The sequence below is a fragment of the Nuphar pumila genome, chromosome 6, assembly GCF_984573655.1.
Source record: "Nuphar pumila chromosome 6, dmNupPumi1.hap1.1, whole genome shotgun sequence".
In the NCBI taxonomy this organism is placed as follows: Eukaryota; Viridiplantae; Streptophyta; class Magnoliopsida; order Nymphaeales; family Nymphaeaceae; genus Nuphar; species Nuphar pumila.
In genome coordinates, this window is record NC_143254.1 from 38,955,154 (window position 1) to 38,972,392 (window position 17,239).

Consider the following 17,239-nt stretch of genomic DNA (forward strand, 5'->3'; position numbering starts at 1 on the left):
CAGTGGGGTCTCATTTTTTTTTCACTGTAGTGACTGGTGGTTCGAAGATCACTAGGAGTGTGTGGTTCATTATTTGGCCAACATGTAGAATGGAGGTGTTGTACGTGGATTGCTACGCTCATAGACTACTATAACTGGTATAGCCGACCTAGAGTTAGTTTGGTGCAAGAGAGTATTTAAAAAAGAGTCAATGAAGAAATAATTAAAACATATAAACTTGTATGGTGTGTTAAAAACTAAACTTAGACTAGAAGCTTAGAGTTCACTACAGTTGTAAGTTAAAGTGTTTATTTGCTTATAATTATTTCTTATTAGGTTGTATACTCATCCCCTATATAATTATAATTGTAGGTTTTAAGAACACTAGAATATGATCAGCTTCTCCTTCGATAGAGCACTTGGTAGTTTTTACTTTTTTTGTCATTGAATATTTATATATTTGTTATTTTTTCATATGATGAATATTGTGAAAGAAATTAAGTTATTGAAAAAAGAATAAAAAAAAATTAGTCATGTTTTCTGTGTAAACTCTATATGCTTTCCATCTGAAAAGTAATAGCAACTGAATTTGGACTCTCGAGATCCCATATCGATGGAATATGGATATGAGTTTACTTCTGTCTTGAAATATCCAAACTCAGTATGCCACTTTTATGATTTTTCTGTTGTTTCACCCAATTCAAATTTAACTTTTCCATATATTTAAGTAACCCCGATCCGATCCGTTTGCGTTAGTTGCTGGGCATCAAATGCCAACTATTCTTTTGCCGGGGATCATGGACCCACAATATCAATCACAGGTTGGGTGATGGAACAGCTTGCCTGGATGCAATGTATCTTATTGATTTCCCAACAAAAATGACAAGTCCTCGGGCACCACTTGAGACGAAACATGATGACCTTTTGATCCTTGTAATTATTTAGAAGAAAAACCTCAGTATCATGTGGACACAATGACCTAAAGGTTATAAAAAAAATGAGTCCTTTGTGCCACTGGATACCTACCACAAAGTTACAAACAACCTTATTGGCCACACACCATATAGCCAAAACCATGGGAGAAAAGTTCATACAGCCAATGGTTTTGTAGCGTGGGTACCCGGTTTTGCAAAAGCATCCAACATTTTTGGCGGCCACCACAATCCTTTTATAAAAAGCCTTTGATCGCTCGCTTGTATTCTCATCCATTGCGAGGAAAATCACTTAGAACTTAGTCATCCTATTTTCAGAGACAAACTTCCTTTTCTGTCGTGTTTGAAACAAGGAAGAGAAGCTTGGCACGATGAGTTACATGAACAGAGCAGTGGTAGCAGCAAGTGTGACTGCAGTTGTCCAAGGGCTCAGAGATCAAGGCATCAAATTCAATTCAGTGTTGAGGGTGTTGCATCAGAATGCCAAGAGGAACTGTGCTTCCTCCATGCAACTCAAAAGAGTATCATCGACCATTGTCGATTCCTCTGCTTCTTCAGTGTTGCAGAGAAAGATGGGAAAGGAGAGAAGTAAAGAGGCAGAGGAGTCCCTAAGGAAAGTCATGTACTTGAGTTGTTGGGGGCCCAATTGAGAAGATATGAAAGAAAAGGTGCCTGGTGGCATAATGAAGTTGTTATGGCACAATCTTCCTGTATAATATCTTGTAATTTGAAACATGTTGAAAATACATAAAAAGTTGACAATTTTTATGCTAAATTTGCAGCAACCAGATGAAGTTCTCTTTTTTATTATTTCAGAATTTTTTTTGTTTGCATCATTTCTTTCCTGCCGGTTTTACTCTGAATATATTGCTTCATCATATCTCTAAGCTAAAAAAGCATGGTATTTTAAATAACCATGACATAGGTGTAATTTTGATGATTCATAAGATGGTGGTTTTCTTTGGTTATCACACACACACACACACACACACACACACAGAGAGAGAGAGAGAGAGACTTATAATCTGTATTTGATATATAAACATATTATCTTGGTGAGTAAATCCAACTTTTTATGAAATAGGATTGTAAAAGATCTTCCTCACCTTTTCTTCTCTTAAATCGATCCTTTCTTACAGTCATCAGAAACCACTTAAAATAATTTAATTGTTTTAATTACTAAACTTTCTCACAACCCATTTTCACATACATGAGGTAGCAAAACCATCCATGTAATTTGAGCCAAAATTAGTGAAATTATAACGTCGTCGCCGCCCTCTTGAGGCGGTTACAAGAACAGGGGGAACTGTCATCCCCTCCCTCTCTAACGTAAATGGAAAGTGGAAGAGGGAGAGGGAGAGGGGAGAAACGACTCCATTAAGGATGGTCGGAGTGAGGGGGTAATCGATGCCCCCACCCATGGGTATAAAAGACATGGGGGGTTCCTCCCTTCGTTGTTCGATCACCCAGAGAGGAGCAAAGAAAATGAGAGAAGGGGAAGAGGAGGGTTGCAGTCATCGGCCAATGGGTAAACCCCTTTCCCCCATCTCTTTTTCATGTTTTTCTGTATGACATTTACTCAAAGTTGCCAGCAAGTTTCGAAGGTACAAGGATAGGGGAAACCTTATCCCTGTGCTCTTTCCACCAATGAAGTAGATGAGAGTCTCCCTCTGCTACTGCCACTGGAAGGGGGAAGATAGGGAGACATCTGCAGACAATCAGAGATCGCCAGCGGTGCCGCTCCTTTTTGGACCTAACGACAATTCAACAATAGGTGTTGTCGAAACTGTTGAGAGTTTCGTCTGAGGCAGACTCGGTCTGTGTTTCTGCAGACCGAGTTGGCCAACAGACTCAATCTACACTTCTGCAAACCGAATCAACCTCCACCCCAAGCGAACCCAACTGAGCCTGACCAAGTAAGCTCAATTTGGGTGTGCTCAGACCAAACCAACAACAACAACAACAAACAACAACAACTACGCCTTCATCCCAAAACAATTGGGGTTAGCGATATGAACCAAAAAAGAAATTCATTTTGGGTCTTCCACATGAATCCTTTTCCTCCAATCATTTCTATCTAATGTCATGTCCTTGGTGAGGTTCAAAGCATTCATATCCTTTCCTATCATCTCCATCCAAGTCTTCCTAGGCCTACCCCGACCTCTTTTAACTAATATATTTTATCATTTCTCCAACCTTCTAACTGGAGCATCATTAGGCCTTCGCCGAATATGTCCAAACCATCGTAAACGATTCTCTCGCATCTTATTTTCAATGGGTGCAACACCTACCTTCTTACGTATCTCCTCGTTCCGAATCTTATCTTTTATTGTATTTCCACACATCCATCTAAGCATCTGCATCTCAGCTACACTCATTTTTTGAATATGATGTCTCTTGAAAGCCCAACATTCAGTACCATATAGTAAAGCGGGTCTAATAGTCATCCTATAAAACTTTCCCTTCAACCGCAATGGCATTCTACGATCGCACAGCACTCCAGTTGCACTTTTCCATTTCATCCACCCAACCTTTATCCTATGATTTACATCTCCATCAATTTCTCCATACTTTTGAATGATGGATCCCAAATATTTGAAATAATCATTCACCGGTATTTCTTGCTCACCAAGCTTCACTACACTCCATCAATTTCTCCATACTTTTGAATGATGGATCCCAAATATTTGAAATAATCATTCACCGGTATTTCTTGCTCACCAAGCTTCACTACACTCCCATCACTACTTCGTTGCTTACTAAACCGACATTCCATATATTCAGTCTTACTCTTACTCAACTTAAAACCTCTAGCTTCCAATGTCTGTCTCCATAATTCTAACTTAGCATTAACCTCAGCTCTAGACTCATCAATCAAAACAATATCATCAGCAAACAACATACACCATGGTACATTTTCTTGAATTGATCTCGTAAGCTCATCCATCACTATCGCAAATAGGAAAGGGCTTAAAGCAGATCCTTGATGTAACCCAACCGTTATCGAAAAATTGGTTGTCACCCCTCCACAAGTGCGGACATTGGTTACTACTCCTTCATACATATCTTTAATTATACTAATGTACTTGAGAGAAACACATTTCTTCATCATTGTCCACCAGAGAACGTCCCTAGGTACTCTATCGTATGCCTTCTCTAAATCAATAAAAATCATATGCAAATTTTTGTTCATCTCTCTATATCTTTCAATAAGTTGTCTAAAAAGATGTATAGCTTCCATAGTTGATCTTTCAGGCATAAAACCAAATTGATTCTCCGATATCATGACAACCTTCCTTAACCTAGACTCAATCACCCTCTCCCAAAGTTTCATAGTATGACTCATGAGTTTTATACTACGATAGTTTGTGTAATCTTGTATATCACCCTTATTCTTATATAAAGGCACCAAAGTACTTTTCTTCCACTCATTAGGCATCTTATTTGTTCGCCAAATCAAGTTAAAAAGATTTGTCAACCATTCTAAACCTTTCTCTCCCAAGCATTTCCAAGCCTCGATAGGTATACCATCTGGGTCAACTGCCCTTCTTGATTTCATTTTCTTCAAAGCCTCTGCAATTTCTTTCTTTTGAATCTTGCGCATGAAGTCACGATTTATCTCATGAAAAGGAATGAAGAAGTCTCCAAGATCTTGAGCATGACTATCATTAAATAGCTTATCAAAATAATCTTTCCATCTCTCATTAATCTCCTCATCTTTGACTAAAACCCTTTGTGTTTCATCTTTGATACATCTAACCATACCCAAATCCCTCGATTTCCTATCTCTCATCTTTGCAAGCCTATAAATATCCTTCTCGCCTTCTTTGGTATCCAACTTGTCATAAACCTCCTTATATACCTTAGCTCTCGTGTTTCAAACTACTTTTTTAGCTTCCTTCTTTGCTATCATATACTTCTCCAAATTTTCATTATCACGACTCTTACTTAGATTTTTATAACACTCTCTTTTAACCTTAATGGCTAATTTGACATCCTCGTTCCACCATGATGTATCCTTACCTAGTGGTGCACCGCCTTTAGACTCACCCCATACCTCCTTAGCCACTTTTCTCATGCCACCCGCTATCTTATTCCACATTGACTCTGAATCCTCCTCGAGACACCAATCAGCTTCCTTAACTACCTGCTCTACAAACATTCCTTGTTTAGCTCCTTTCAGTGCCCACCACTTAATTCTAGGATCTATTCTATGTCTATCTCTTTTGCGGCATTGTCTAATTCTAAGATCTAAAATTAAGACTCTATATTGTGTAGCTACACTTTCTCCCGGTATAACCTTACAATCGATGCAACAACCCCTATCTCTCTTTCTAAGTAGGAAAAAATCTATCTGACTCGTATTAACCCCACTTTTAAATGTTACTAGGTGAGACTCCCTCTTCCTAAACCAAGTGTTTGCTAAGATCATATCATAGGACAAACAAAAATCTAAAATCCTTTCTCCACTTTCATTTCTTTCTCCTATACCATAGCCTCCATGGATACTCTCAAATCCATCCCTACTAATGCCTATATGTCCATTAAGGTCACCGTCGATGAAAAGCTTTTCTCCATAAGATATCCCTTGTACTACTCCATCTAAATCTTCCCAAAATTGATGCTTAATGGAATCATCTAAACCTACTTGAGGTGCATAAACACTAATAATATTAATAATATCCGTACCTAATACTAATTTAATAAGTAAAATTCTATCACCCTTCCTACGGACCTCAACTACATTATCTATAAACTGACGACTCATAACAATCCCTACTCCATTCCTATTCCTATTTATTCCTGTATACCAAATCTTATATCCCCAAGGTTCTATCACTTTTGCTTTCTCACCTACCCATTTGGTCTGCACAGACCGAGTCGGGTCTGTGTTTTTTCGACAGATTGACTCAGTCTAGACAAACTGAGTCAAGGTCTCTGTATGGTGACAGACCATCTCGGTCTAAGTAGATCGAGTGAGATTTGTATTTGTAGACTGATTCAGTCTAAACCAAAGTCGGGCCCAATATGGGTCAGACTGACTCAGTCTAGACCGAGACAAATCAAACTTGTGAGGTATATAAAGATATGTGTGCATGTGATTAATCGAGTGTGGTAGAAAATTTGTGATAGCAAAGACCTTGATTTTTTCATTACATGGTAAAAAAATTGAGATAGCAAAGACCTCAATTTTTTCATTACGAATTGGATCCAGGTTTGGGTCCCAATTGAGATCCAAAACTCAAGTTGGATCACGAACACCCAAGTAGATTCGAAACTAAGTGGACTTATTAGAGTTTAGTTCAAAATCCAAGAATGCTCAGCATAGACACCATGCATGTACCAAATCATCACAAATAGGTTTTGATCAAGTGTACCAGATCTAAGATCTAAGATCTAAGATCTAAGATCTAAGATCCAAGATCCAATTAGAATTTTGGTTAAAAAACCTAAGTGATCCATTTTGAACTCAGTGTGGATTTGGATGTAGAATTTAATACAAAGTTGACATGGTGTAAAGAAGTAGTGTACAAACGACATAGATGTTATGAATGGTTGAAAGAGCAAAAGGACTATTTTACCCTTGGTATGCCTACATAATAGATAAGGCATAATTTGGCACCCAGAAATCGGATTTAGGTGATTCTTAAGTCCTTAGATTCTACTGCTTGAGTAGAATCCATTAGTAAGGGATGTGAAGATAAATTCTAAAAAAATAGAGTCAGAGTTTGACAGTTAAGTCTAAGAGTATTTTAGTAATTTTGATAATGATATGAGGTATTTATTGATTTCAGATCAAAGGCTACATGAGACTAAGAATTAGAATTTAAGTGTTTCAAGTGAACATTTGCAAATTTCTTCTTAGTTGATTAAAATATATGCTAGCTAGTTTAGGCATCTTTTTATGTGATTCCAAGTATTTTAAGTATGCTAGTATTGTTTATTGTGAATAGACACTGTTTTGCATGCTTAGAAATCTATAAAGTTAAAGTGTGATGCTTAAACCTGATCATGCATATTTCTTGATTTATTATATAAATGTAGCATAACATAATTACATGTAAGAGATTGATGTGTTATGTAAGAATTGAGAGTAGAGTTCTAAAGTCTTAGGGTAGGTATTACCCTTAAAAATGTCACGCTTATGTCTTGGGAGGGGCATTGCAAGTGTCATAAATTAATCTATAATGGGTTGTCATCCTTAACAGTTTAGACATGTGAACATGTGTTAAAAACTAGTTAGTGAACATACATTGATAATTATATAACGCACTAACTTCAAGATGTGAATATTGAGAGAAAGTTGTGTATAGGATAATCACACAGAATATGATGGAGAACTCTACTAGGAGGCATGGTCTGTGACAATGTTAAGGTATGTACCTCTTGAGTAACTTGAGAATACCTGAGATGTTTTTAGCTGACCCTTAGGGGTTAAAACGTTGTCCACTAGACACATGTAGGATGTAGCATGAACCAAAAAACCTTGAGGGCAAATATAGCTCATTGAGACACCTTAGGGGCAGGTTTAGCCACCCTAGCTCTTCAGCTAGCTACCAATTGAGCTCCTTTGCTCCCAGCTTGCAACCGGCGAGCAGCTACAACACTTGTATCCATAGTCTGAGTCAGTTTAAACTACGTTGTTGTGAGTTGTTCATATGTCTGGCCAACACCGTAGACTCTGAGTTGTCTATATGGGTTGCTACACCTGAAGAGGCTATGTCCGGAACAGCCGACTAGAGTAAAAGATGTGCTTAAGAATAATGTTAGAAATACTAAAAAGGAAGTAAAACTTATAAATAACATGTGTGTAAAATAGTAAACTAAGTTAAGACTAGGAGATTATAGCTCACTACAGTTGCAACGGTCGTGTCTTAATGTGCATGTTTCATTAATGAGATCGCCAGAGTCCATGTATCAGTCTTTTCTGACAATGCAAAAATTGACAACACAAATTTTGGAGTAAAAAAAGTAATGTTTTTTCATTGTAAAACACAATACAAGGGCTGATTCCCACTTAATTAATTACTATGTTGAACACATTTAAGAGGTTAGTTCAATCAAAATGACTTGCATTATAAGGCTCTGAGTTACATTGGGCATGCCACTGATAGTCTATATATATGTACAGGGAGAGAGACTGAGAGTAAGGGGTAGGTGCCTGATGCATTTTTATGTCTACCGCATGTCTATCGAGCTTTGAAAAGATTGTTTCTATTTTTTCTAAAAATTGGCCATACAGATGTGATCTACATGCTTGCTTTTGTGAGAATCGACTTTGGATCGTCCAATTTCAACACCAAGTTAGGTTTTTATAAGATTAAAAACTCAATGGTCTATAATTTCAAAAAATAATCAATGCTTAGAGAATCATTTTTTTTTTCAAAAAAACATGATACAAGTGTGATTTTATAGTAAATCAATCATGCAGAACACATATGCAGGGTCAGATTTTAAAAAAACAACCTGAAAACCCTTATTCAAGCTCGCTAAGCACAAATAGGGCGAGGCACCTACCGTTTTTCTTATATATATATATATATATATATATATATATAGAAAGAGAGAGAGAGAGATAAATGGGTAGGTGCAAAATTGATACATGATAAATGGATTTTTCTACTTTTTTGGTATTTTTTTCATAGTTTTGACCTCATAAATGTGTTGGGCATGGTCAATTTATGAGAAATCTACACCTGGATCATGTGTTTTCAATAAAAAAATGATATTTGTAGCCTAAAATTTTTACAAAGACCCATGTGTCAGAATTGAACACTTCAAGAGTTGGTCCCTATAAATCAAGTACATAGAACACATCTATAATGTTAGAATTTAAAAATAAAATTAAAACCCTCTGAAAAACTCCTTTAGCACGTATCATTTAGCAATACCTATCATTTCCCACCTACTCATTACTCACTCACTCACACACACACACACACACACACACACACACACACATATATATATATATATATATATATATATATCATTACTAGAATATGAGAACTGAAAATACGAAAACTAATGTGTGAACTGCCATTTCATGGGTTTTTTGTTCTTTTCTCTTGAATCTAACCATATGGATGTGATCGACATGTTTGGTTTTATAAGAACCGACTCTTGAATCACCCTATTTTGATGCATAAATGAGGTTTTTTTAAGGCTTTAAAATCAATGGCTTATAATCTTCATAAATATTCAAGCATTCAAAAATCACATTTTTTCATCGAAAATACACTATCCAATAGTTGATTCCTAGCAAATTCACCATATGAAGCACATCCACGTGGTTAGATTTGCAAAAAAAGTGTTGAAATGCTTATATTTCTAGTTCTCATATTCTAGTCACTATATATATATATATATATATGTACCACCGATGATAATCGACATATATCATTCATTCTTTAACAATCGAGTTTTTCGATGATTATACTTTATATATTGGATTTTTATCATTCATTTAGTAAGCGACACGTTTTGGATTATGAAATTTTGATGTTTAGATTCATTTTTTAAAGCCCTAAAAATCAATGGCTAATAATACTTTGTATTGTAAAGTTTTAAATGCAGTGTGGATATTTTTCACGTTTCACAAAATATTTCTATATATCGGAAAGTCTTCATGTAAAACATATTTTTAACTAAATAAATTATAAAGAACAAATATATGAGGTCTGATTGATGAGTTGATCAATCATTAGAGGAGATCGTCCGACCAGTTATAGATTTTGGGCCTTCCATTGGTTGGATCCCTTTTATATATATATATATATATATATATATATATATTGGGGGTGTCAATGGGTTAGTTTTACCTGGACCGGCCTGAAACAAACTCTATAGGGTCTTGGATATGGTGACAAATAAGAAGACACGGGTTCAAACCCAGACTCGACCAGAGTTTTGATTAATACCCATAAATTTTCAATGTAAAAATGATTAAAAAAAACTTATTTCACAGGGTATGGTCCAGGTCTGGTTCATGTAATCTTTATCGGGTCCAAATATAGTTTCTCTTATAGTAGGCCCGATTAGACCCTAGTTTGGACCCAATACCATACTCAAAAATCTAGTCTAAGTCTGGTTCCATTTGGGTCCGAACCAAACTTGAAAATCTAGTTTAAGTCTGGTTCCATTTGGGTCTGAATCAAACCGGCCCGACCCATTGACACCCTTATGTATATATATATATATATATATATATATATATAGTCACTAGAATATGAGAACTAAAAATATAAGAACTAATGTGTGAACCACAATTTTCATGAATTTTTTATTCTTTTCTTTTGAATCTAACCATATGGATATCATCTACATGCTTCGTTTTATAAGTACCCACTCTTGAATCATCTGATTTTGATGCATAAACGAGATTTTTTTAAGGCTTTAAAATCAATGGCACATAATCATCATAAATATTCAAGCATTCAAAAATCATATTTTTCATAGAAAATACATTATCCAACAGTTGATTCCTAGCAAATTCACCATGCCAAGCACATCGACATAGTTGGATTTTACAAAAAATAGATGAAAATGCCCATATTATTAGTTCTCATATTCTAGTGATTATATATAGATATATATAGAGAGAGAGAGAGATGTGGGTTTTGAATGCCATAAGTCTAAACTAGCTGCTAGGGATGCACCGAGTTCGAGCTGAGCTTGGGCTATTCAAACTCGGCTCGTTTCAAAATGCCCATGCTCAAGCTCGGAGCCGAGCTTCAACAACAGCTTGAATAACATTCTAAATAGTATATACAGTGAGAAGGTGAGATTTGAACCCTGACCTTCCCTAACATTGCACAAACAACCCACCACTTTGCCAGACATTGTTTTTCTATATTTTGACCCAGAGAAATATACAAATACTAAAACCCTTAGATTAGCCTCCAGCGTAAAAACATACGAGGCACAGGACTTAATCTCAGCACCTTTTGCAGAGGCTAACGTCCTACCCAGTCAGCTAACGGTAACTCTTACGCTTTAGGTTGGTATATATATATATATATATAGTTATAGTTATAGTTATAGTTATAGTTATTTATGCCAGCCTAATCGAGCTTTTTGAGCTTAATCAAGTTGAGCGGCTTGATCAAGCTGGGCTCGTTTATGCACACTGAACCTGGACTTGTGTTTAAGCTCGGCTCATTTATATTCACGGACGAGCTAGAACCAAGCTTAAACAAGCTGAGCCCGAGCCGAGCTGGTTGTGCATCCCTACTAGCTGCGGGCACTTTAAAGGTCTTTGTCAACTGTTTTGCACGGCAGTAAAGATTTTGTTTTTTATGTTCTTTTGATCGATGGTTTATATTGTTCATTTAACGTAATAGTGTGTATAGTTTTGCTGATTTAGCAGCCCCACCACTAAGCAAAGGATTTGGCTTTAGGAAATTAGGAGATAAGGAGAATATTTCATTAGGTATCTAAAAACATTTCAACTTCTTTCATTTTTGCAAGTGGTGCTCGTCTTTTTGTTAGAAAATTAGCAAGATGGGCCATATATGTATACCCAGCCTGGTATTGTCACTATCTTCAAACCACTCTGTTCCTCCTCAGCCGTTTCTAATCCACTTGCAGGAATAAAACAATCAAGAGTAATATTATGCCAAGCGTATGCTGTGGCATCAGCTGTTCCTTTGGTTTCGTCTAGTATTGTTTGTATATGATCCAATCAGCTTCAATCGGCCGATTCGAACTGAATCAGCACTTCCCCGATTTATTGGAGTTTGTCCTGCTTTGCCATTTTCTTTTTAATATTTTGTGATAATTATGATATTGGTTTATTATTATATTTTAAGGTATTAAATGCATGTTTTCGAAATTGATTGAACTTCTAACTCATCATTTACTTCATTTCTGTAATTTTCCTTTTGTATAGGTAAACTTTTTTCTAAATTTGTTAATTTTTGAGATTTTTAATGATTTTTAAAATTTTCCTCATCTGCCGAAATGAATTTTCCAAGGAAAGAGGTCCTTCTGTTTGTGCGAAAATGCAGGGAACCTTTTGTGTTTCCGCAGAAACACTCCATTTTTTGTGGCATACAGTCGTGCCCGAAGGCTAATTAGGATAAAGGCTTCAATAGTAGCAGTGAACATAACCAAGGCAGTGGATCATAATTAGTCAAAAATCTCCTGTATAAAAATCAATGCTTGATGCACTCTTTCTTCCATTTTTTGAGCAAAATGTGGCAAAAGGAGCTACTGGGGCCTAACTAAAACCACTTCAAAGCTAGGCCCTTTGGTTCATCTCCAATGGTAAACGTGCCAGATGAACCAAAGAGAGGGTGTCCAAGCTTGGCTCAATTCTTGTGTCAAGCCGAGTGGAGGTTGAGCTCATGAAAAGCTTGAGCTAAAAGAGTCGAGCACAAGCAAGCTCATATAGGGTAGGTGCCTGATGCTTTTTGTCTTTCAAACTTGGATAGGGCTTTTATGTTGTTTTTCAAAAATCTGATCCTGCAGATGTGTTCTTCACGATTGATTTGTTAGGAAATCACGCTTGGATCATGTTTTTTGAGAAAAAAATGAATTTTTAAGCATTGAATATTTTTTAAAATTGTAGGCCATTGATTTTTTAATCTTATAAAAAACTAACTCGGAGTTGAAATCCAACAATCCAAAAGTCGATTCCCACAAAATCAAGCATGTAGATCACATCTGTATGGTCAGATTTTAGAAAAAAATAGAAACAATCTTTCCAAAGGTTGGTTGGCACGTGGTAGACACAAAAAGTATCAGGCACCTACCTACCTATATATATAGTTGAAAAAAATAGAATTTATACCTTAAACCTACTAAGCTAAGCTCAAACTAACTCGTTTACAAAATAAAGAATTGTTTAGCAATAGGACTTGAACTCTAAAACTTATTGCTTGGAGGTCGAACACTTCAACCATCTTCATTCTATGATATAAAATATAAGTAAAATGTATATGTGGTTAATAAACAAAGTCTATACAAGCCAAGCCATGATGAACATTGGTTGTTCGTACTCGAGCTTGTCGAGCCTACACTACAACAGAGCAGTAGATTAGCGACGACCACCTTTCGTCGCTAATCCGTCGCTAATCCGTCGCTAACCATGTTAGCGACGGATTAGCGACAACGCGGCGACAGTATGCTTACGTCGCGAATATTTCGACGCTAACTGGCGACGGAATTATTCCGTCGCCAAGTCCGTCGCTAATTGCGACGGAATAACGAGCGCTATATTCCGTCGCCAATCCGCCGGTACTAAACGGCGACCACGGCGTGGCGACGGATTTAATTCCGTCGCTAAGCCGTCGCTAGATTAATATGAATAGCGACGGAATCATCCGTCGCTAATCCGTCGCAAAAACGAAAAAAAATCAAAAAAAATTTATTTAAAAATTAATTACGGAGAACTGTACAATTTATATTTCCTGTACAATTTATATTTCCTGTAAATAAAAAACAAACCACACAAAAAAATTCATATAACAAGTATCTATAATAATTAATCGTTCCACCTTAAAACTAAGAAGTTTAATTATTTACAATTCAACAATTACAATTAGGAAAAATAAAAAAAATAGAACTTCTTCAACACAGTCCTCTAATCATCGCCAAGATTTTGTGCGTCTTCTTGTTCATTGTCTTTATCTGTCCCTTCAGCTCCACTACCCTGATTATCGCTAGCAGCCTACACAAGAAAAGAACAGTCAGTATTGATAAACAAAATATAATGAAATAAATTACACACTATATGTGATTCTATCATGTGCTCATGTGTGATCTAAGGCAATAAAAAAACTCTATATGTGATTCTATCATGCTCATATGTGTGCTAAGGCAGTCAAAAAATTGAATATGTGATTATAGCATGTTCATATGTGTTCTAAGGCATATAAAAAAACTCTATATGTGATTCTACCATGCTCAGATGTGCTTTAAGGCAAGCAAAAAACTATATATGTGATTCGATCATGCTCGTATGTGTGCTAAGGCAGTAAAAAAATTGAATATGTGAATATAGCATGCTCATATGTGCTCTAAGGCAGGCAAAGCCAAAAATTTTATATGTGATTCTATCATAAATGACATATAACATGTTCATATGTGTTCTAAGGCAGTTAAAAAACTCTATATGTTATTATAGCATGTTCATATGTGTGCTAAGGCAGTCAAAAAACAGAATATGTGATTATAATATGCTCATATGTGTTCTTAGGCAGTAAAAAAACTGAATATGTGATTATAGCATGCTTATGTGTTCTAATGCAATCAAAAAAACTTTATATGTGATTCTATCATGCTCATATGTGCTCTAAGACAGACAAAAAGTTAAATATATATATATATATATGTGATTCTATCATGCTCATATGTGTGCTAAGGCAGTAAAAAAATTGAATATGTGATTATAGCATGTTCATATGTGTTCTAAGGCATCTAGAAAAACTCTATATGTGATTCTACCATGCTCAGATGTGCTTTAAGATAGTCAAAAAAACTATATATGTGATTATACCTGAGAGGGACCTGGAATCGAAGATCCCCTATCCTGAACAGCGGCCTTGATCTCATTTCGGAGAAAGGGGGCGACGGTGTATTGGAAGTAGTTATTCAGTGATTCATTAATGATCTCGCGTACATCATCACCGGAAAGAATAGTCGGCTGCTTGGAGCTTATGTCGGCGCAAGAAGTTGGTGAGCCGTAACTGGAAGAACCAATAACTGGTGAAGTGTTCATATTACTCCCAAACCCGAACACGCGACCTTTTTTGGGTTCACCTGCTGCAGTCACCCATGCTGTAGGATCAAATGATGGATGCTGAGTAGCGTCTTCACCATATCGCTCTACCATTTGTTGCTCATATGCCTCCTACAAAATAATGTTTAAAGTATTCATTAATAATTAATGATAACATTATGATGACTTGCATATATATTGCAATGATTATTAATAGAATTAATACATACCGTTGTCGTTCTCGCCTTCTCTGATACGAAGACTCCCGTGGTCTTCCGTTTATGTGTTTCTACAAACACATCCTTATATGGTACACTGCCTCCTTTTTCTGCTTCCTGCGAAGTTAAATGACAAAAGATTTAGTACACAAATTTGCAACTATACTTATAAAATTAATATTATATATTGATGAGTTACCATTTTCTTTAGGTGGCTCCCAAATGTCTTAGATCCACCTGTGTGTAGATGGGCTTCGGGCATCTTCGATCGATTTTGTGAAGCCTTCGTAGAGCGATTTTTAAATGCATCTCCCGCCCACATATCGCACATTTCATCCCAGTAATCTCTCCTGATAGTAATAGGACCATGGCCCTTCCACAGTAATGGATCATCTACTACGCCAGATGCTTTTTTTGCTGCAGTCTTCATAGTGTGCAACATGTCTGCAAATCGATTGGCAGCCACCTTCTGCCACACCTTCCTTGCATCATTTTCTTTCACCGTAGTTGCAAAGCGATTCGAAGCCTACAAATATTTTCAGAAAGTTAGTAGACATTGCTTAAATAAATTAAATATGAAACACATTAACTATGAGGAACAACTGTATACCATGAATGAGGACCACAATCTGTCTAATACCTCCTTTGGGTACTCTTTCCATTGAGCAACTGGTCCTGGTAGATGTTGAAGAAGTGAATTCCTAATCTCCCGTACTACTTCTTGTGGCTCAAACCTCGTGCTGCACATGAATTGTTACACAGTAAATATCAATATAAAATATTTAAAAGATATGCAATAATTGAAAACAAAATACTTACGGTCGATTATCGATATACACTATTCGAATGAGTCTTCTTGTGCCAGCCTGTGAAGACCCTGTTTCCTGTGTTGGCTGTTGACTTGTGCGATCAACTGGTGTAGGTGGGTCGTATACAGGCACAACATCATCTGTAAAAAAATACACACCAAGTTCTCAGAATGTGCATTTGAACTAATCAAGCATCTAATTAGTTATATGATATACCTATCACAGGAGCCCGTGAAGATGAAGGTTGAGCCTGGCTACTACTGGATGAGCGACCACTATAACCTCCACGAACCATATTCTAACAAATAACATATGTCATACAATACATTCAAATAATTCACATCAAGTATTACAATGCATTCAAGTCATTCACATCAAGCATTGCAATGCATTCAAATAATTCAAATCATTGACATCAAGTATTGCACTAATTCAAATCATTCGTTAATTGCATAAATTATAATACATTCAGATAAATTACAATGCATTCGAATCATTCGTATCAAGTATTACAATACATTGAAATAAAATTTTTAATCATTCACACCAAATATTGCAATACAACTCACATCAAGTATTACAATGCATTTAAATAGAGGTTTGTAGTATAAGATTTTTTTCACTAGCTTGAGAATTCTTCCTCGTCACTAGTTTGACTTTCTTCTTCTTCTTCTTCTTCTTCTTCTTCTTCTTCTTCTTCTTCTTCTTCTTCTTCTTCTTCTTCTTCTTCTTCATTGTTTGCCCATCCACTTGGTACATCATTTGGATCACATTCCTCTATGAATGTTTCATCAGCCAATGGAGATATGACATGCATATCATGCGCAACATCGTGACCATAAGCGAAGTCACAGACATCATCTGATTGATAGTAATCACTGTCTTCAGCTAACTCATCTTCTTGTAACTGATCATACTCGGGGTATAGTTTGGATTTCACCTTGCAAACTGCCCACCATTCATTTCTATCTGACTTTTTTATACTCGGATATGAAGTATAATAAACTTGTTGAGCTTGCGAGGCTAATATGAATGGTTCATATGTTCCAAACCTGGATTTATGATTCACCTCCACAATGCCTGAAGCTTTGTCGAGTCTTGTTGCAGTTGGATCAAACCAATGACACTTGAATACCGTAACCCTGTTATTCATGCCTAAGTAAGTCAACTCCATTATTTCCTCTATAACACCGTAGTAATCATGTTCATTTTCACCGTAGCTGCTACCCTTGACACACACGCCACTATTTATCGTTGATTTGTTTATACCGTAGTCTTTTGTATGGAATCGATAACCATTTACGATATACCCGTTGTAGCATTGCACAACTTTGGTCGGACCATTTTCTAAATCACATATTCCTTGATCTTTAACATCACCATGGCGAACCTACGCACAGACATAAACAATTATTGTGATCATGATCAATTAAGTAACTTAGTGTTGTTTATAAGTACAAAATTTATGTTAGCTTCTTTACCAACTGTTTCAACCACTCTACAAACTTAGTTTCACGTTCTTTTTGTACTTCTGCATTAGTGAGATGTGAAACTTTGCTTTGCAACTCCAGATCAAAT

The 17,239-nt window shown here is 36.3% G+C and overlaps 1 protein-coding gene across 1 annotated transcript; it reads right to left on the reverse strand.

The window, feature by feature from the left end:
• Window positions 1-13,388: 13,388 nt before the first annotated feature.
• Window positions 13,389-14,668, reverse strand: LOC149834682 (uncharacterized). Its single transcript, XM_090010243.1, has 2 exons — window positions 14,413-14,668; window positions 13,389-13,584 (listed from the first exon to the last, which is right to left on the reverse strand). The coding sequence occupies exons 1-2, from the start codon at window positions 14,632-14,634 to the stop codon at window positions 13,498-13,500; spliced, it is 309 nt and encodes a 102-aa protein (XP_089866369.1). The 5' UTR covers window positions 14,635-14,668; the 3' UTR covers window positions 13,389-13,497.
• Window positions 14,669-17,239: the final 2,571 nt, after the last annotated feature.

Excerpts from the sequence above, each read along its gene's own strand:
- LOC149834682 (XM_090010243.1), bottom strand. The coding sequence starts at position 14,634 with ATGAACACTTCACCAGTTATTGGTTCTTCCAGTTACGGCTCACCAACT. Across the intron at positions 13,585-14,412 it reads CGATTCCAGGTCCCTCTCAG|GCTGCTAGCGATAATCAGGG; the intron begins GTATAATCACAT and ends TTTCTTGTGTAG.